At 54.6% G+C, this 20693-nt stretch overlaps 1 protein-coding gene across 1 annotated transcript; it reads right to left on the bottom strand.

Annotated features, from left to right (window-relative positions):
- Positions 1-4649: 4649 nt before the first annotated feature.
- ENDOG (endonuclease G) lies at positions 4650-16611 on the bottom strand. Its single transcript, XM_078857834.1, has 8 exons — positions 16111-16611; positions 14338-14510; positions 12468-12553; positions 11139-11311; positions 10624-10775; positions 9551-9660; positions 8064-8145; positions 4650-6497 (listed from the first exon to the last, which is right to left on the bottom strand). The coding sequence occupies exons 2-8, from the start codon at positions 14500-14502 to the stop codon at positions 6222-6224; spliced, it is 1044 nt and encodes a 347-aa protein (XP_078713960.1). The 5' UTR covers positions 14503-14510; positions 16111-16611; the 3' UTR covers positions 4650-6221.
- Between the last annotated feature and the right edge of the window lie 4082 nt (positions 16612-20693).

Genomic DNA, 20693 nt, shown 5'->3' on the forward strand with positions numbered 1-20693 from the left:
CACTCGCCCACTAGCCCACTCGCCCACTTACCCACTCGCCCACTAGCCCGCTCGCCCACTTACCCACTCGCCCACTAGCCCACTCGCCCACTTACCCACTCGCCCACTTACCCACTCGCCCACTCACCCACTCGCCCACTTACCCACTCGCCCACTAGCCCACTCGCCCACTTACCCGCTCGCCCACTTACCCACTCGCCCACTTACCCACTCGCCCACTTACCCACTCGCCCACTTACCCACTCGCCCACTCGCCCACTTACCCACTCGCCCACTTACCCACTCGCCCACTTACCCACTCGCCCACTTACCCACTCGCCCACTCGCCCACTCACCCACTCGCCCACTTACCCACTCGTCCACTAGCCCACTCGCCGCCACACTGCCATCCAATCCGGCATCTCGTACCCACTGCGTGTTTGGAGCGTCCCGGCACGTACTGATCTCCCGAGAGATCCACCAAGCCCACCTCTAAAGGGCGTGCACCGCCCACGCAGCCCGACAGTTGCAGGGACGGTGACGCTGCGACGGCACTTGCCGTCCAAGTTCGATTCCCTGCCGCGGTTTATAAATCGGAGACCGCTTGGTGGGAAGTCGTCACCACTGCCAATCGGGATGAGTGCCACCCCACGCTTGTTTGTGCGTGCGGTGCCGAGCTTGTAGGGAAGTCTTCATATGCAGAGGACTGCTGAGCATGGGCAATTGTGGGTAGCACCGCCTGGCGCTTGGCTTTCCCGCTTGCCTGCGATCCCTCCTCGCGCGCCTTCCAAGTCATTCCATCTCTCACTCGTCGAGAGCGAGCGAATAACTGCGCGGCGCGTTGCAAGTTTAAATTATTATCGTGAGGTATTGGAGCTGTACCGATGATCCCCCAATTGGGATGAAACCGGTTTGCAAATTGCCTTTGCGCGTCGCTCCCACTGCAACGTGCAGAGCTGAAAGCTGTGAAGCCGAAAGCTGCCCAGGTGGCGGTGGCGGCGGCGCTGATGGATGAACAAACCTCCGGTTCCCGCGTTGCCCTCGGAACTTTGCGTCGCCCCGAGCGTAGCATTCACGAATCTCCCGCGGCCCTGTAGCCACCGCGACCCTTCCCGACTCGTGAACACAAGCAGAAGCCGGCTTTTTTCTCGGAGCTTCGCGTATATGGCAATTGATTAGTGGCAACTGGGCTTCGTGCGGCGTGGTTCCCCCTGGTGTCACGTGCGAGTTACCCGCGTGTAATGCATGGCATGAGTTGAAGATGTCGTCATCCCACTTCCCCGCCTCAGCTAGGGACAAGGCCAGCCACTCTTGGCCCTTTGGCCCCCCACCCATGGTCAACTCTCTGTCTGCAGCGGTGGATTTTACGTTACGTCGCCCCCCCCCCTACCAAGGTCATAATTGTGGCCAAGTTCATAATTGTGGCGATGGTCAGCAGATTGGGTTCTCGGTGGCCTTGGTAATGGTTTTTCCACCAGGATTGGGGCTATGGCCAGAGCCGTCCCTGGGGTACGGCAGATCGGGACGACCTCCCCGGGCCCCGCAATTTGGGGGACCTTGCGCTGCGAAGTCACGCTGTCTATTGTCATACTTCTGGTTTAGTTTGGAGGCGTCGGGGGGGGGGGGGGCCCTGGGCTATGGCTGTAGTAAGCATGGGGCTAGGGCCATGTTGGAACAATGTTTACGAATATTGATGTGGCTGGGCGGGGGGGGAGTGTGGTTTTGGTTTAACTGAGGCGGCTTGCCAGAGATGGGGTTAATGGTAATGAGCTTTGAAGAGTTTTGTTAAGGCTAAGTGTTAGGATTGCGGTAAGATTTATGGTTGTTAGGGCTGGGGTTAGGGTTAAGTTAAGGTTGAATTGAACAAGTCACCAATTGCATAACGGAGCACAAAGGATTCCACATTTATCGTGCCCCTTCCCCCTGACGAGATGCGTTACTGCTTTGGGCATCACGGCCTCTGGGAAATCTGCGGTGCGACGATGCACGGACACGCCCAGGTACCCGAAACGATTCCCTGCATCATCTCGCACCGAGTCACATTCATTGTCCCACACGCTCAGGTGGTGCCCTGAGGTTCACCAACTGGGTGGGCTTCCTGCCAGCTGCTGACCAACAGCGCCACGGGCTCTGCCAAGCACACTTCGCCCCGTTCCGATCCTTTACTCGGCGTTCTTGTCGCAGCCCGCCGTAATTGGTGCCAGTGAGCCCTGCGGTGGAAATTCCACGTTCCTATGGCGGGGTCTAATTGTGCGCGTGTGCACGGTACAAAAATAAGTGACGCATGCCAGAATAAAGGATCTCAGGTGCTGAACGTGGATTTAACTAAAGCGGATTAAAAACGAATGAAATTTTATTTTACCAGGTCAGGCCCACTGACGGTGTGTAGATCTTTTTCAGAAGCGACCTTGCCACAAATGATAGCTCAAAGAAGAAGTGGCTTATCACGTGGACATTCACAGCAGCCCAAATTTATTTCTAAACATTCACAGCGACGTTAGGTGGGGGGAAAAAAGCGTTTGAAGATCTAAATGTGATGGCATTGGGAATTCTTGTTTTAAGCGACTGCTGCCAACTTACAGAAATTGCCCCCCCCCTACCCACGGACTCAAGGGTTCACCCACAGCACCAAAACCAAACCCGTGTTCCAAGGGGAAATTATTCAAAGGTTGGACGCCCCAGTATTACTGCTTTCCCTTCTCTTTCACTGGTCGGCCCATGGGCGCAGACCCAATATTTAACTTGGCGGTGCTGCCACCCGAGATGGCTAACCTTGAGGTTGTACCAACGTTTTGAGAACGGATCTGCTACTCGCAACCAAAGGAACTCGATGGACTGAATGGGGCCCGGTCCTCACGACTGCAATCGTCGTCGTCGTGTGAAACTGAATTACGCCGCCGTATTGCTTCATTATCCTGTCGCACAATCCACTCTGCTCATTCATTCGTAGCCGTTCACGCAAACCGGTGTTGCTCAACATTTGCCACCTAGCGAGTACCGAATTTCCACGCTGGCCCATGGACAGAGCCCTTGTGGTGAGCGGCAGTTTGCGTCCCGTCTGTCCATCGGGAAACACGACGGCTCTGTCACAACGGCGCAGACGCCCGGCCACGTTCTTCTACAATGCAACGGTGTGGCCCAAGACATCGCAATTGGTAAATATACCAAAACTAAATATTCCAATTTAGTACATTCGGTATTTGCGCCACGCGTATCGCACAACGCCAGCGTCAGCCGACAAGCTCGTAACTCGCCCCGCGCACTATCGCTGTGTGACGGGGACGCTCCGCGCGATGATGAACAATCCCCGCGGCCCACGGTTGATTTGACATCTGTGCAACCCGGGGGACTGTGGTCTCCTGCACGGAGACACTGCCGCCCGTGATTTCAAGCCAGCGCATTCCGGTGGGTCGCATTGAATGAAGCCCTGTCCACCCACGCCAACCCTCTCCACACCCCACGCTGACCGCTGCAGTCGCGCCTGGGACGTCTCCGCCCAGGGGATGCCTCCGCAGCCCAAGACGCCCACCGCTGGAGATGTTACGCGGCAGTGCCTGGAGTCTGTGTGGCCGTAATGACGTTTGTTTGCGACAAAATACTTTGAGAACTTTTTTTTTATTTCTTTTTGTTAAAACGCAAAATAAATGGATTCCTGCATGCCAGTGTCCGCGTGGTGAACGGGAGGGGGTGGCCCATCGAGAAAGAGTCTTGGCACGAATTTCCCACCAGTGGCCACCTTAAGCCATCGGCATGAACTGCAGTTCCGGCGAGGCCCTCGCATCCCCGCGGGCCAACTGCTGGTCGTCCTGGGACGTGTGCGTGTCACGTACATTTCGAGAATGCAGGCGCCACGGGGGTGGGATGTTAACTACCTCGCCAGGTAGGCAGGAGGTCGTGGGATCCATCCCGTCTCTCTCTCCCCGTGGTCGCGTAAACATGTTCTCCAGGTCCTCCGGTTTTTCCCCTCCACATTTAAAATCGTGCAATAAATATCCACGTGATTAGCCACTTGGCTGAGTTTTCATGTGCGGCCAAGTCACTTCTGAAAAGAGCTACGTAGCTCAGTGGGCCGAACCTGGTCAAATCAAGTTTTTCGGAGTTTTCGATGCATTTCGGAGGCTCTCGTCCAGCATAGTTGTACAGGAGTGTCCGATGCTTTGTATACATAGGCTAAGAGCATTGTTGGTTGTGATATAATTGATTGAAGGTGTTGAATGAACTTGTATAGATGTCACGTAGGTAAAAAATTTATAAAATAAAAATAATAAAAATCACGACGTTTCGGAGGCAACACAAGCTTCTGTCTTCAGGTGGAATTTAAATGTTTTACCTACGTGACTTTACCGAAAAAACCTAAGAATATGAATCCTTGCAGTCACGAAAGCTTCAAATCTAGAATTGTATAGATGTATAAAGCGCCTTATTCGAAGGCGCTTTACAGCGATTGTAAATTTGGGGTTGTTAAAAGTGGTGCAGTTATGGTGGCAGAATTGGCGGGGGAGGTTAAAGAGGGGTGGTACGCGTAGTGGTACGGGTAGTGGTACGGGTTGGGATCGGCCTGGTCGTGATGGGGGCAGTGAGGAGCAGTCGCAAGGATGCGCTCGGAGGAGAAGCGGTGGGGGTTGTGCTATGAAGGTCGGGTGACGGAAGCTGCGGCTCGGTGAAGGAGATTACTTCAGAAGCCTGCGAGGCTGACGGGAAGGAAACATTTTATTTTTCGATCGCGAAACAGACCTTCCTTCGCCGGCTATACGTAGAGCGCTTCACCCGACGTACGCCGCTCACAGGCAGTCGAGGAGATTGGTTGTCCTTCCCCCCCGCACCTCCCATCAGCACGGTTGGCTACGTAGGGTGCGAAAGAAGTCCAACAGACATGCTCGTGTCTCCTCGCACACCGACTAGTGCAGGGGTCGCTAACTAAAGCAACGAGACATTTCAAGAGCCGCATTGCACTGTGGTGCACTTCCACGGTAAACTGGACTTCCATGGTGAACTGGACTTCCACGGTGAACTGGACTTCCACGATGAACTGGGGCTTCGATGGTCAGGGGTCGGCAACCAAAACAACAAGAGCCATTTTTTTTCAAGTTTCAAGACCCGCACCGCAGTCCTTAAAGAGCGGCAGCTTGCCGAACCCGGCACTCGAGTCAACTCCGGTCCATTCAGAATGCAGCGGCTAGGGTCCTGACCCACCGCCACTCCTCATTCGGAGCACATCCCTGTTAGTGCACCGCCTCACTCGCTGCCAGCTAGAATCCGTATTGAATTCAAGATCATCACATTTAAGGGCCCTGATTGCTCTCGTACCCCCGCCACCCCGTATACATTCTGGAGCTACTGCGCCCCCACATTCCAATAGGAACAGTAAATGTGGGTTTACTCTCGAACGCACGTTCATAATTACACGATCTCACCCCAAAAACAACCTTCATTATGTATAATATCAGTCGCGGAAACGGACGACTACTACGTGTTAAAAAGAACCCTTGGGTTGACGGTCCTGGATCTCCTCATCCCCAGAGCGATGCTCAAGTCCATGGACGGCGATGTCTGGGCCTTCGCTTCCATTTCCACTCGACTGGAAGTCTCTGGCGAGGGCCGTCGGGCAGTCCGCTTCGGGTTGCGATCTTCCAAGTCCCGCCGACAATAGCTCCTCTTCTTCAGAAGGCTTTGTTAGGCCTTGTTATGTCATTTTAACTCGGAACCACTTCTTAACTCGAATGTCACGAATGTAAGAAGCACCCCGTATGTACGTTAAACTACGTAGCCAACCGCGCTAATCGGAGTTGAGGTGCGGGGGAAAGTACTGACGTTATGATGCAAGATGTGCTGCAATTACTATTATCAGAATCAGAACATGAACATTTCAACTGGAGTACAGTTGGTGCATCCCTCGGGGGGATAACGTCCCGGCGAGGTGGCCAGCAGATGGCAGTGCAGCACGTGGGCCGGCGACCCCGTGACCTCGCGTCGTCTCGACGTACACGCGTGCGTTCCCCTCCGGGCGCTGCGTCCATCTCCCTCCCTCCCCGCACGTCATCGACGTCGCACGCAAGGTCACCATGGAAAATCCTCAACCGAGTTGGCGTCTACTCCTGCCCAGTTCACCAACGGTGGAAGGGTGGGGGGGCGGTGGCCAGCGGTGGAAATTCCCACGCTCCCAGAATGGTGCCTCCACCGTCGTGCGAGACCAGCTGAGCTTCGTTTGGAACCGGGAAGAGACTCCGTGGCGCCCGCCACCCTCACGCCTTGGGGGGCGGCGGCTTCAGAGCGGGCAGCTGCTGCCCCTGGCCCAGCTGCCCCTGTCCCGACTGGCCCAGGACGGAGATGACCCTGGCGCCACCCCTGAGCCGGCGCTCGACGTTGGGCTGGAAGAGGAGGCCCGAGGCCCGCTCCAGGCTCTCGAGCGGCACCAGGAAGCGCTCGCGCGGCACGCCGCTCGGGATCGGCTCGTTGGGCATCACGAACGCGCGCAGCTCCACGTCGCCCCCCTCCGCGTGCTTCTGCAGGATGAGCAACTGTGAGGGGAGAGAGCAGAGAGAGGCAGAGGTGAGGAAGACAAAAGGGAAGAGAACGGAGAAGAGGAGAGAGCCAAGAGATGGGGACAGAGGGGGGGAAGATAGGGGAGGGGGGTGGTAGAGATAGAGGCGATATGGAGAGGGAGGAGAGAGATGAGAGCTGAAGAAGGGGCGAGAGAGGAAGAAGGGAGATGAGTGAGGGAGAGGAGAGATGGTAGAGGGAGGAAGAGGACAGGGGAGAGAGAGAGGAGGAGGAGAGGGCAGAAGTGGTTTATTTTGAACAGCAAGTCTCATTGAGCCATTTTATTTTGTCTAAACTGTATCCCGTTCGTGCTCCCAACGTCGCGTCACGGGACGAAGAATCCATCCGAAAATCTCGCGCAGCAGTGCGACCCCCTGAGCGTGTGTGTTCGAGAAGGGCCCTCGGAAGCAGATGCCACAGAGCTAACACCGAGATCGCCTGCGGTGACCTCTGGTCCGCACATTAGGGGGCGGCACTTTCCCACCAGCTCTGCCACAGAGAGCGATGTTCGTCACGTGACGGTCAAACGTGTATTTTGAATTCTCAAGAGCTGAAATTCAACAAAGTGAAGTGGCGAAACTGAAATAAAGATTTAGTGTTTATGCAGTCACCGGTGACCTGGGGCTCAGTGCATCAACTCACTCCACTTCAGAACCCGGTTTAATCACAGGCAGAGGCTGAGACACGGATTCAAACCCAGGTTTCTCAGCGGTGCCGGCTCAACAGAGGTCGCAAACGGGTTTTGATTCCTTACCCTACCCGGCTGCACCAGGGTCGCAAACGGGTACCCGTACCCGTACCCGGCCGGGTACGGGTAGGGTACAGGTATCGGGTACCTGATTGCGACCTCTGGGATGAAGCCATGTTGCAGGCGCGGGTGGGTTGATTCTAGGAACTTGAATTGTGAGAAGAGACAAGACGTTGGGAAATGAGTGACAAACGGTGACTCACCAGTGACTCACGGCCTACCCGTACCCGGCCGCACCAGGGTCGCAAACGGGTACCCGTACCCGGCCGGGTACGGGTAGCCGGGTATCGGGTAGGGTACGGGTATCGGGTACCCGGTTGCGACCTCTGCGGCTCAATGCTCTGACCTCTGTAGTTGTTGTGCTACGGACAAACACAGGCGGCCCCTCCCTCCACGAGCAGATATGCGACAAGCCGGCGCTACCAACAATTGCCCAAGCTCCCCGATGGTCCTCTATGGTAAGATGTTATCGGCCAATTGATGAATGTTTACACGTGGGAGGAAAGCAGAGCTACGTGGAGAAAACCCACACGTGCGAGGGGGAAACACTGTATCCCATTAACACGTGGCGTCCACATTTTGCCGTACCGGCTTGTGGCGAGCCACGTTACAGCTCCCCCTCGTCAATGCCCACGGGCTGGTAGGTTCACAACATCCGTAAACCCTCGCTGGTGTCTCCACACAGCGCTGGGTCACAGGCAACCACGTGCGGCGGCGTCTCCGCCACCGCCCGGCTCGTAGAGCTCTCCCTGCGGAGGCGGCTGGGAGGTGCAGGGGAGGGGGGAGGCCATCGCACCTTGAACAGGTGCGTGGGCACGGCCACCGTGTTGGGCCCGATCACCTCGTAGCGCACGTAGGTCTTGCCATCCGCCTCCCTCCTGCACACCGCACACAGCCGCCGTCACTCACCACCACCGGCACCACCTCTACCAACGGCACCACCACCACCAGTGCTACCACCATCGCCGCCAGTGCTACCACCATCGCCGCCACCACCACCACCGGCACCATCACCGGCACCATCACCGTCGCCACCATCGCCGCCACTACCACCACCGCCACTACCACCACCAGTGCTACCACCATCGCCGCCACTACCACCACCGCCGCCACCACCATTGGCGCCACCACCACTGCCACCACCACGTGGCCTTAAAATGCACATAGTCTGGCACAAGCGCCGTGGTGAGGTCGTCGCCACTTCGTGGCGAATGGCGGTTGTTGTGTGTGTAGGTATGGTGTGTGTGTATGATGTGTGTGTGTGTATGATGTGTGTGTGTATGATGTGTGTGTGTATGATGTGTGTATGGTGTGTGTATGATGTATGTATGATGTGTGTGTGTATGATGTGTGTGTGTATGATGAGTGTATGATGTGTGTATGCTGTGTGTGTGTATGATGTGTGTGTGTATGATGTGTGTATGCTGTGTGTGTGTATGATGTGTGTGTGTGTATGATGTGTGTATGGTGTGTGTGTATGATATGTGCACGGTGTGTGTACGGTGTGTGTGTACGCTGTGTGTGTGGTGTGTGTGTACGGTGTGTGTATGGTGTGTGTATGGTGTGTGTACGGTGTGTGTGTACGCTGTGTGTGTGGTGTGTGTGTATGGTGTGTGTATGGTGTGTGTGTGTGTACGGTGTGAGTGTGTACGGTGTGAGTGTGTATGGTGTGTGTGTGTACGGTGTGAGTGTGTACGGTGTGAGTGTGTGTGTGGCGTGTGTGTGTGTGTATGGTGTGTGTGTATGGTGTGTGTGTACGGTGTGTGTGTGTATGGTGTGTGTATGGTGTGTGTACGGTGTGTGTATGGTGTGTGTACGGTGTGTGTGTGTGTACGGTGTGTGTGTACGGTGTGTGTATGGTGTGTACGGTGTGTGTATGGTGTGTGTACGGTGTGTGTACGGTGTGTGTGTACGGTGTGTGTATGGTGTGTGTGTGTGTGTATGGTGTGTGTACGGTGTGTGTGTGTACGGTGTGTGTATGGTGTGTGTACGGTGTGTGTACGGTGTGTGTGTACGGTGTGTGTACAGTGTGTGTGTGTGTGTACGGTGTGTGTACGGTGTGTGTACGGTGTGTGTACGGTGTGTGGGTACGGTGTGTGTACGGTGTGTGTACGGTGTGTGTGTATGGTGTGTGTGTGTACGGTGTGTGTGTACGGTGTGTGTGTGTGTATGGTGTGTGTGTGTATGGTGTGTGTACGGTGTGTGTGTGTGTACGATGTGTGAGTGTGTGTACGGGTGGCGAGCGTGTGGTGCGCGGTGCGGGGGCCAGGCCGCCGTGCTCACCTGGGCAGGTAGAGAGGCCCGGTGCACACGTAGACGTGGGCGTACTGCTTGGTGAGGCCACGGCAGTACTGCTCCAGGTCATTCCACGCGTTCTGGTTCATCTGAGGGTTCTGCAGCGCACACACACAGAGAGCAGTTGTCATCGTTGATACTACTCCGCTCGCTTATCAAACAAATTATCGCCGAGTCTCAAGACCCGTTTCCGGGAGGGTCCTGCCAAGTTTTCGCAGTCGGGTGGCGATGTTTGCTGCCCCTTTGTGCAATCGCGATCGAGGGACCTGCAGTGTGATTCTTCAGCATTCGGGGATGTTGTTTGGCTATGTGTTAACTGTGCTGGTCAACAACAAAAAAATACATTTTTTTCTGGCCTGGACTTTTGCAGCGGTTCTAGACTAATTTCAGGGCGCTGATTCCAAATCTGATCTCAGATTTGCTCTATCACATCTCATTTTTATGCTATCGGCATACCCCATTTTCATTGATTTTACCCGAAATTAACTCTGTCACTTATGATTGCAAGTTGTTGCGAGTCAGTGACTGCTTTAGTGTTAAAATATGGTGCTGTATTTTTAGGATAGTGTGTTTATAATATAATTTTATGTAGATATCAACATTTATTTAATATTTTTCTTCTGCAGTTTTTTATTGAAAATGAAATATTTGATATCTCAAAAACCTGATGTGATAGACAAAAACTGATGCCAGATTTGGAATCAGCACCCCAAAATTACCTTAAACCCGTTGGAATACCTTATGCCAGAAAAAGTGTGTTGACCAGTGTTATCAGAGCATTTTTTGTTTGTTTGCATGTTCGCAACAAGTACCTGTGGTTAGTGAAAACTTGACGACTTGCAAAAGGTTTTTTTTTCTTCCAACATCTTAACACCTGTTTTATTGCCAGAAAGAGTAAAACCTATATACCGATGCCCGCAAAAAGTTCCCATAGATGCATCACCCCATCACCGTCACCCCGTCACCACGATACCATCACCGTCACCACATCACCCCATCACGGTCACCCCATCACGGTCACACTCACCGTACTCCCCCCCGCCCCCGCCCCAACGGTGTACCTGCGGCACAATGTTGGTGAGCAGGAAGGTGTCCCGCATGGCCTCGCGCGACGCCTTGTGGTTGGCCGCGGCCGCCATGTGGCCCCGGTCGTAGCCGCTGCCTCGGAAGTCGCCGTTGGTGGCGCGGTGGAATGCGTGCACACTCTCGTCCTCTGCCAGACACACGCCACGCTCCACCGCTCGACACGCCGCTCACAACCAACTCGAGGGGCATAGCTGGAGGGGTTCGACTCAGGACTATAGGGGTCAGTACAGAGCTACAGGATTCGGGTCACGGCTATAAGGTTCAGGACAGGGCTACAGAATTCGGGACAAGGCTATAAGGTTCAGGACAGGGCTACAGGATTCAGATCAGGACTACAGAGTTCAGAACAGGGCTGCAGGATTTGCATCAGGGCTTTTGGGGTCAGGACAGAGGCTGGGCTGAAGCCATAGAAGCCTCCGGGTTAGTGCCGAGTCTCTTCCAAGCCACCGCAATCACCGCCCCCCCCTCCCCGCCCACTCCCCCCGCTCACCGAGGAACTCGCAGTTCTGCCTCGTGGCGTCTCCCCGCAGGCCGGCCGAGTCGAGTTTCTCCAGCACCCAGGCGGGCGTGCGCGTGCGCGCGTCGTACGCCACCAGGTAGGCGGTGCGGGAGCGCAGCTGGGCCACGCCGGGCAGCCCAAACGTGGAGAGCTCCCCCGCGGAGCTGGGGACACGCGCACGGCGACACACGGAACACGAGACGCTCGCTCGGCGCGAGACACCCCGAGCGAGAAACCCACGCGCGACACCCCCGTAACGGACTCACCGTGTGCGACACCCGCATTAGACACCCGCGTGTGACACACCGTGTGCGATACACCGCGTGCGACACCCGCACTAGACACCTGCGTTGGGACACCCGCGTGCGACACACCGCGTGCGCTGAGGACGGCTGCTTGCGTTGTGGCCGAAACGTCGTGAGAATTGTATTTTTATTGTTTTATTTTTATTATTTTATTATTTCCCTTCTACGTGACTTTTACCGAAAGAACCAAGAAGATGAATCCCTGCATGTCACGAAAGCTTGAAATCGAAATTTAAATCTAAATTTAGTGCTCGGATGGGCGACCGCCGTGCGTGTGACCGGTGCCGTAGGCTGCCACAGGGCTATTTCTTACAGCAGAGGGCAGTCCGGCAAAGGCCATCATCGTCTGACTGCACTCCGCCCCGACATCTACGGCCACCCGCCTTCACCACTCCTGCGCCGACAAGCGCGGTGACGTCTGCTTAAGTGGTCCCCCGTAACCTGCACGGCATGGCGAGGCCCTCATCCAGCAGCGGATCGACAGAGGGGGCTCCACACGACGACCCCACGCTGCCCACGCTGCCCACGCTGCCCACGCTGCCCACGCTGCCCACGCTGCCCGCTCGCCGCAGCGGCGACGCTCGCGCGCCTCGCAGCACAAGCAGCCCGCCTGGGTTTGATTCCTGACTCGGGTGCCTCTCTGTGTGGCGTCTGTAGCTTCTCCCCCTGTTGTTCTGCACGGGATTCCTCCGGGTTGTCCGGGTTTCCTTTAGTAGCTAAAAACAGCAGCACACAATGTGGCCGGCATTGGCCAAACAACGTCCCAACGCTGCAGAAACCGCACTGCGACTTGCTCAATTAGGATAATACAGCGGTAGCTCCGATTAGGCACGGTTGGCTACGTATGGTGGGGAAAAAGTTCAACATATACATGCGTAGATATGTCACGTCGCCCCCTACTGCGAAAACTTGGCAGAAGCCTCCCGAAAAAGTGTCTTGAGACTTGACGAGGCTTCTCTGGGTGACCAAACGCGATCATCAACACGATGGATAATAACACCGTTCGTCGCCTCACCGGCTCGTCAGCTGCCCACCACCAACGCCAATGGTTGCCGCGTGGACGCTGGGCACGGGGAGCACCGGGCACTGCCAGAGGTCATCCTAGGGGTCACACGGGCATGGAGAAACACACACGCGAGCGGTGGCGCAGAGGTTAGCGCCACTAACCCCCCAGCGACCCGAGTTCGATTTCCACTCGCGACCGGCTCGGTGTGGAATATCTGAACCGGTCCTGGGCCTCCCCTAGGTCGACTCGGCATTAAATGAGCACCTGGTGCAGTGTGTAAACATCGGCACTGGGGAGACAAAGGCGGCCGGGCGTGGTGCTGGCCACCCACCCCCTCTTGTGCTGTGCCAGCCTATATAGGTGCTCGCTAACAGCACTTGCCCCAAAAGCCAGTCCAAGGCTACAGGGGGATCTTTGTTTTCACAAATTCTCTATGTTGCTCTACATGGTACTTGACGTATCATCTCGTCTATTTGCAGATCAGTACAATAGCCTGCCTCTGTATATTTCACGTTTCTGTAACCTCATGTTGTGATCGTGCTAAGAATAATTTTTCCAAGCCGATTTGTGCCGACAGAAAATGTAGTAAACATTTCATTTTCGTTGGTGCAATATTTTCGATTTCTGTTCCGATTTCTGCCTGCTTCGTTGCTGGACTTTAAACACGCAAGCTTTCGTGGGCAATATTTGGGTGAGTTTCGCGAAAGTAAAGTGTGTGTCGTACACCCTCCTCCACCCGGCATCTGTGCAAAAGAGCTTCACAGCTCATCGAATTCCTCCTGCAGTCTCAATACATTTTCTGATTCAGCACAAAGCCGTCACGTGATAAAAGAAACGTGCCACAATTCTGCCTGCTGCCTGATAATGCTGCCTGCAGCTGTCGGCGAAAAGCGTCCACACCCAATTGTTCAACGTGCGCGGGGATCGCTCCGCAAAGCCGCGCCAGTCGCGCTGCTGATGACAGCGACAATTCGGCATGCCTGGTCGCACGTCAAAACTTGATTAGTCGTCAAAACTTGTTTTCGCTCTTGCAGAATGCGACTCTATCCTGGTCTCTCGAGGCGTCGCCTGGTTACACAAAATCAACTTGGAACTTGAATTTGTATTGTGCTGCCCTCGTATCTATCAATCAACGTCATGATTCAGCCCCCCCCCCCCACTAACCACCACGATTCAATTAATTGACTCGTTGCTCTTCCACCATCTCGTTTTGTATTGCTCCACTGCCGCCCTGTGTGTGTGACGAGGCCCCTACCCACAATGCCCCACTGCCGCCCTGTGTGTGTGACGGGACCCCTACCCACAAGGCCCCACTGCCGCCCTGTGTGTGTGACGGGGCCCCTACCCACAATGCCTCACTGTCACCCTGTGTGTGTGACGAGGCCCCTACCCACAATGCCCCACTGCCGCCCTGTGTGTGTGACGAGACCCCTACCCACAAGGCCTCACTGCCACCCTGTGTGACGAGGCCCCTACCCACAAGGCCTCACTGTCACCCTGTGTGACGAGGCCCCTAACCACAATGCCCCACTGCCGCCCTGTGTGTGTGACGGGGCCCCTACCCACAAGGCCTCACTGCCACCCTGTGTGTGTGACGAGACCCCTACCCACAAGGCCTCACTGTCACCCTGTGTGACGAGGCCCCTACCCACAATGCCTCACTGTCACCCTGTGTGTGACGAGACCCCTACCCACAAGGCCCCACTGCCGCCCTGTGTGTGTGACGGGGCCCCTACCCACAAGGCCTCACTGCCGCCCTGTGTGTGTGACGAGCCCCTACCCACAAGGCCTCACTGCCGCCCTGTGTGTGTGACGAGGCCCCTACCCACAAGGCCTCACTGCCGCCCTGTGTGTGTACGTGCATGACGAAGGCCCCTACCCAGAGGGAGGCGGTGGTGCCCGGGGCCCCTGCGTCCGCGTCTGCGCTCCCGTGCCCTGTACGCCGCCTCCGCCGCTCCAGCCACGTGCCGAGGCCAGTGCCCAACGCCAGGGAGAGCGCGGTGCCGCCCAGCCTGGCCCAGCGCCTCAGGGCTCCGGGCATCATGTCCGCACCTGCTCCCTCCACACACGGAAGACGGTGGCGGTGCCATCAACGCCTGCACCCTGCTGGAAACCCCCCACCGCTCCCTTAAACTTCTTGTACTTGTTTATACTCAGAGCTGAGCGTTGAGGAGCCAGATGTGGACTCCCCTGTCCGAGCTACATGGGATAGAGTGTTGCCCCCTTGCACACGTAGGATTTCTCCAGGTGCTCTGGTTTCCTCCCACATGTGAACGCTCATTAATTGGCAGAAGCCACCTTCATATATAGAGAACCGCAGAGCTTTGGGAGATTGTTGGTAGCGCCGGCTCGCCGTGTGACTGCTGCCGTCCCATTCATGTGGTGGCGAGATGTTGACTACCTCGCCTGGTGTACAGGAGGTCGTGGGATCGATCCCGACCCTGACGCCTGCTGCTGTATATTTGGAGTCGCGTAGATTTTTCTCCGGGTCCTCTAGTTTTTCCCTCCACATTTTCAACATGTGCTTAGATTATACTGGTAGGAACCCACTGGTTCCACCAGCCCACAGGGGAATATTGTGTCCGTCGTGCAGGGAGGGGCTGGGTGGGGAGGGAGGGGCTGGGTGGGGAGGGAGGGGCAGGGTGGGGAGGGGCTGGGTGGGGAGGGGAGGGTGGAGAGGGGCTGGGTGGGGAGGGTGGAGCTGGGTGGGGAGGGTGGGGCTGGGTGGGAGGGGTGGGGCTGGGTGGGGAGGGAGGGGCTGGTCACCCCGTGGTGCCCTTATAAAACTCAAAGTTTAACCTACTCACGCCGGCTTGTGCCCGCCCTCACAGTCGGCCATATTTGCGGAATACACCACGCCGCCGTTGACCCTGGCCATTGACCGAGCAACCCAACGTTCCTACCAGCTCCCTCCGCAGGAATGTGTTTTGGCTGCGATACATTTCCACATCAGCCACTTCAATGAACGATCACGTGTGGACAGGGCGCTTCTAAAAACGAGCTGTATAGCTCAGTGGGGCTTACCTGGAAAAGAAATAGTAAAATAAAGTTATGTGGTTCCTCCTCAAACCTCAGTGGTTCTCTCTACGAATGAGAGTTCATACTGTGTGGCAAAGCGTCACAAGTTGAATGTATTATTAGAAGTCTAAATTCGTGGTCCATGAACTGGCCACGCTAGAAAATCAGTTTAACTCCAATTCATTCCGTCTCGAAGAAAAACAAAGATCCCCGTAACAGACTGGAGGGGCAAGTGGCTGTTAGCGAGCAGCACCGATGAAGGTCCGCACGGCACACGAGGGGGTGGGTGGCCAAAACCACGCCCGGCCGCCTTTGTCTCCCCACCGGTGACGTCTACACAGCCGCTGCCAGGCGCAGTGCCGAGTCGCCGGTGTTGACCGTGAGCGGGGCCGGGTGCGCGGCGCGGTGCGCTAACCACAGCGCCACCGCTCCCCACACGTGAACACACGCGCGTACTGTACTCACACGCGCGTACTGTATTTATACTGTACTCGCACACACGTGTACTGTACTCGCACACACGTGTACTGTACTCGCACACACGTGTACTGTACTCGCACACACGTGTACTGTACTCGCACACACGTGTACTGTACTCGCACACACGTGTACTGTACTCGCACACTGTACTCACACACACGTGTACGCGAACTCCGCGTACCGCAGCAGCGAGGTTTCTTAACAGATACACTTTAATTACGGATGTTTAATGATGCGTGGTGGTAACGAGGCGATGGTAACGAGGCGATGGTAACGAGGCGGTGGTAACGAGGCGGTGGTAACGAGGCGGTGGTAACGAGGTGATGGCGGTGGTAACGAGGTGGTGATGGTGAGTAATGAGTTGTGGTGATGGTAACGAGGTGATGGTGAGTAACGAGGTGATGGTAACGAGGTGATGGTAACGAGGTGGTGGCGGTGGTAACGAGGTGAAGGTGATGGTAACGAGGTGGTGGTAATGAGTTGTGGTGGTGGTAATGAGTTGTGGTGGTGGTAACGAGGTGGTGATGGTGAGTAATGAGTTGTGGTGATGGTAACGAGGTGATGGTGAGTAACGAGGTGGTGGTAACGAGGTGATGGTAACGAGGTAACGAGCTGTGTCGGCGATGACACGGAGGCGGTCGCAAGGGGGGGCAGGGCCGACCTTGACCCACTTCCGGCGTGACGTCACGAAAGGGCGTGTTCGCTTTGTGCGTGACGTCACGCCGAGGGCGTGCACAGCGAGTCCTCGTTTAACGAGGTAGATTGCGTTCCTGAAAAGTTCCGCGTTCAGCGAAAACGATTTCCCCCATAAATAATGTAACGAGAAACGATTGTGGAGATACAATGTACTACTACTCACACACAGTGAGATGCAGGGACAGATAACGTAGGGTACGCCGCCTCGTACCTGTATCATTCCGAGTATTGTATCGTACGGCTCAGCCGTGCAACGCAAGAAAGTAGTTTCGGCGGTCGACCGCTCAGAAACTGCGTTCTAGCGGCACGCGTTGTAACGGGCGAGTTATAACGGGTGCGTTGTGCATTATAAGGGGTGCGTTCCGCGTGACAGCGGGCGCGTTTTCCACGTTGTGCGAAAAGTGTTCCCAAATGGAAAATCCGCATTACTTACCGGAATACATACACACAAGCATGCTTGTGATTAAAATGACATCCAGAGGCAGATGGGGAACGCACGGAGGAGGGAACATACCTCATATGTTAGGAAACAATAAGTGGCCTTGGCCAACACACGCCACTAGAAAGGATGGCCGGAGGTCGCGACTAATGTCGGAGTGGCAGCTAAGGAGCATGAACCGTCACGTGAGCTCCGGTCATCCTCGCAGAGGTGTGGACTCGATTCATGTGACTTGGACTCGAGTCAGACTCGAGTCATGAATTTGATGACTTGCGACTCGACTTGGACTTGCATAACAATGACTTTGTCCCACCTCTGCATCCTCGCACAGCGGCTTTCGGCTAAACATCGAACAAAGGCGGTCACCGCATCGCGCACTTTTACGTGCGCTTTTGCGGCCGTCTGAAACGCTCTTCCTGTGCACTTTTACATCTCGAGTGAAGACGAATTTCTTTCGAACTGCTTATTATGTTTAGTTTGTTGTCCTTCCCCCGCACCTCCAATTCACACGGTTGGCTACGTACGGTGCGAAAGACGTCCAACCATACATACAGCTAAGGAATGGAACACGTCCGAGATGGCATCTGCAGAAGAGACGGAGCGATGAGATCAGCTTGCATGCCTGCGTGGATCGTTACATCGCAGGACGTTGGATTGGTGAAACCTTCATCCAGCAGTGGATTAACCATGGCTGATGATGATAAAACACAGCTGTGCATGAAGCCGAATGCAATTGTCGTGTCAGTGACTTCGGAGACGAGGTTTGTAGAGGCACACTCTGTAGTCGCTAGCCTACAACACAACACTAGCCATCTAACACCGACGGCGCTGACGGAGACAGCCAACAGGCGATCTCGCAGCGCAATGCCAAGCGAAGTCGGCAGCGACGATGGCGACGAGACGACAGCAACGACGAGACGATCCAATCCCAGAACCGACAGCCCTGAGCTCCCGTTCTCGTCCCCTTTTATGCTCCCAGCGTGGCCCGGCTCCGCCCTGGCCCCGCCAAACCTCCTACACATTTCACAAGTAGTACTAATCGCATATCTGAATTTCCCATAAATATGCTAAATTCCTCTTGATATGCAAATTATTTTGTCAAGGCGCCCTTCTCCCCTCCATCCCAGCTTAAATAGACGCTCCAAGCCTGGGGTGTGTCATTCAGACTCTGTTTTCTCGACAGACCTGCTCTCCACCTGAGCACGGCTGCTTGCGTTGTGGCCGAAACGTCGTGAGAATTATTTTATTATGTTTTATTTTTATTATTTTATTATTTCCCTTCTACGTGACTTTACCGAAAGAACCAAGAAGATGAGGTTCTAAGGGCTTCCAGATGGGGCCCTCCGTGACCCTTGCCCCAGTTCCTCCGCCCTGCCGACACACACCGTGTCTATGCTCGCCGGCGTGTGTGCTGTTTGTACACCGCAGTTGCCGCTGCTGGTCACCAGCCGGCACTACTGCACTACACAATCGACGTTATTTCCGAAAGTGTCAGGGGTGAGGCCGAGGATTAAACGAATTACATGTGCCTTGCTCCCGTGTAGCCACATCATAAACAAGGAGTCCCTGCCACATATCACCGATATTTGAAACTATTTACTACTACTACTACTTTTGTAGTGTCTTGTAAAATCACTCAGACTGACACGTTGTAACAGGTCACCTGCTTCCACTTTATCAGCCTATTCTTAGCTACGGGCCCCGCACTTTCAAGGGCCCCGCGCTAAATGCTTTCAAGCTATCAATTCCGGTTCAGTGATTCTGCACTTGCTCTATTACTATAGTACTATACCGCCTTCAACTTTTACGAACGACCGGGTGTTTAAGGTTAGCGATTTGTCGTATTATCTGGCTGTATAGCAAATGAACAAATACATTAACTTTACTATGCAAGTAAAAAATTAGTGTTTTAATATTTACGTGTTTTTATTTATTTAGGGCCACTTTATAACATTTGCTGCAGGCCCCGCACTAGCTTCATCCGGCACTGCACAGGAGACGAGGGGTCTTTGATCTTGGGAGCGAGGGCATCCTTATCAGTTGCGTCATCACGTCTATTGCTATATTCTTAGGTTTTTTCGGTAAAGTCACGTAGGTAAAAAATAAAATTTAATAAAAGTAAAAAATTTAAATTAATAAAGTCACGTAGGTAAAAAATAAAATTTAATAAAAGTTAAAAATTAAAATTAATAAAAGTTATTTTACTTTTATTAATTAAAATTAATAAAAGTTATTTTACTTTCATTAAATTTTATTTTTTACCTACGTGACTTTACCGAAAAAACCTAAGAATATGAATCCTTGCAGTCACGAAAGCTTCAAATCTACGTCTATCGCTCTTCACGAAGCTACCTCGCTTGGCCTCTTGAGCCAACAACGTGGGCGGACTGCTGCCTCGCTCTGCAGAGGCGCAATGGGCGAACGCGCGTGAGAGCGCGGACGTGTTTCGATCTCCGAGCTGGAATAAGCCAAAATAAGTGACGACGCGGATGTAATGCGGGACGGGTTTATCTTGCGCGGTCACGGGCGAGCGGCTCTGATACGAGCGACTCGCGGACACTGCCGATGCGGTTTAATCACGGGCCGCTGAAGCGTGGATGCGAACTCAGGTGCTGGCTTTTACGAGCCCAAGGCATGTCCCTGCCACCCCCAATCTCATTTCACTCCACGTTCTCACCACCGCCATGGCATGGATGTTACAGCAGCCGCTGAACCGCGATAGAAAAAAAATGATGTGGCGGTGACGTCACCAAGGCGCGTGTACCAGGCTAGGTGCACCTTGAGCATCCATCGCGCACCACTCGACCAGCGCCACCGTTGGAGGTTGGCGTCAAACGTCACGAAGGTCCCGGGCTTTGCTCAGGTAGAGCCGTCCCTCGGGTTCGGCGAATCGGGGCGACTGCCCCGGGCCCCGCACTTTCAAGGGCCCCACGCTAAACGCTTTCAAGCTATCAATTCCGGTTCAGTGATTCTGCACTTGCTCTATTACTAAAGTACTATACCATCTTCAACTTTGATGAACGACTGGGTGTTTAAGGTTAGGGATTTGTCGTATTATCTGGCTATATAGTGAATGAAAAATACAATTACTTTACTATGCAAGTAAAAATGTGTGTTTTAATATTTACGTGTTTTTTTTATTAATTTAGGGCCCCTTTATAACATTTGCTACAGGCCCCGCACGAACTTAATCCGGCACTGGGTCATCTGGTGGACTCTGATGGGGGGGGGGGCGCCACGCTCCTGGGCAAGCGACTGACGATGCTGACGACGACGATGATGGTGGTGATGGTGATGGTGGTGATGGTGGTGGTGATGGTGGTGATGATGGTGGTGATGGTGATGGTGGTGATGGTGATGATGTTGATGGTGGTGGTGGTGGTGGTGATGGTGGTGATGATGATGATGATGGTAGCTCCACTAAGACGGTGTTATCGGGGTCTTGCGGCGTCACGTTCGCCCTCCGTTTGAAAACCACCAACCCGCGGATCAGGGCGCGTGGGTGGTTTGAAGGACGAAGGGCGCAGAGTCGCGGCCCCGCGTGTGATCTGCAGACAGAGCTGCAGCGCAGGGTGCTTGCTTGCAAAGGCCGGCGGGTCCAC

Source organism: Lampetra fluviatilis, chromosome 6 (assembly GCF_964198595.1).
Source record: "Lampetra fluviatilis chromosome 6, kcLamFluv1.1, whole genome shotgun sequence".
Classification (NCBI taxonomy): Eukaryota; Metazoa; Chordata; class Hyperoartia; order Petromyzontiformes; family Petromyzontidae; genus Lampetra; species Lampetra fluviatilis.

Coding starts and splice junctions, on each gene's coding strand:
- ENDOG (XM_078857834.1), bottom strand. CDS start 14,502: ATGATGCCCGGAGCCCTGAGGCGCTGGGCCAGGCTGGGCGGCACCGCG. Junction 12,554..14,337: donor GCACCACCGCCTCCCTCTGG/GTAGGGGCCTTC, acceptor TGTGACCCCTAG/GATGACCTCTGGCAGTGCCC. Junction 9,661..10,623: donor TCACCAACATTGTGCCGCAG/GTACACCGTTGG, acceptor TGTGCGCTGCAG/AACCCTCAGATGAACCAGAA.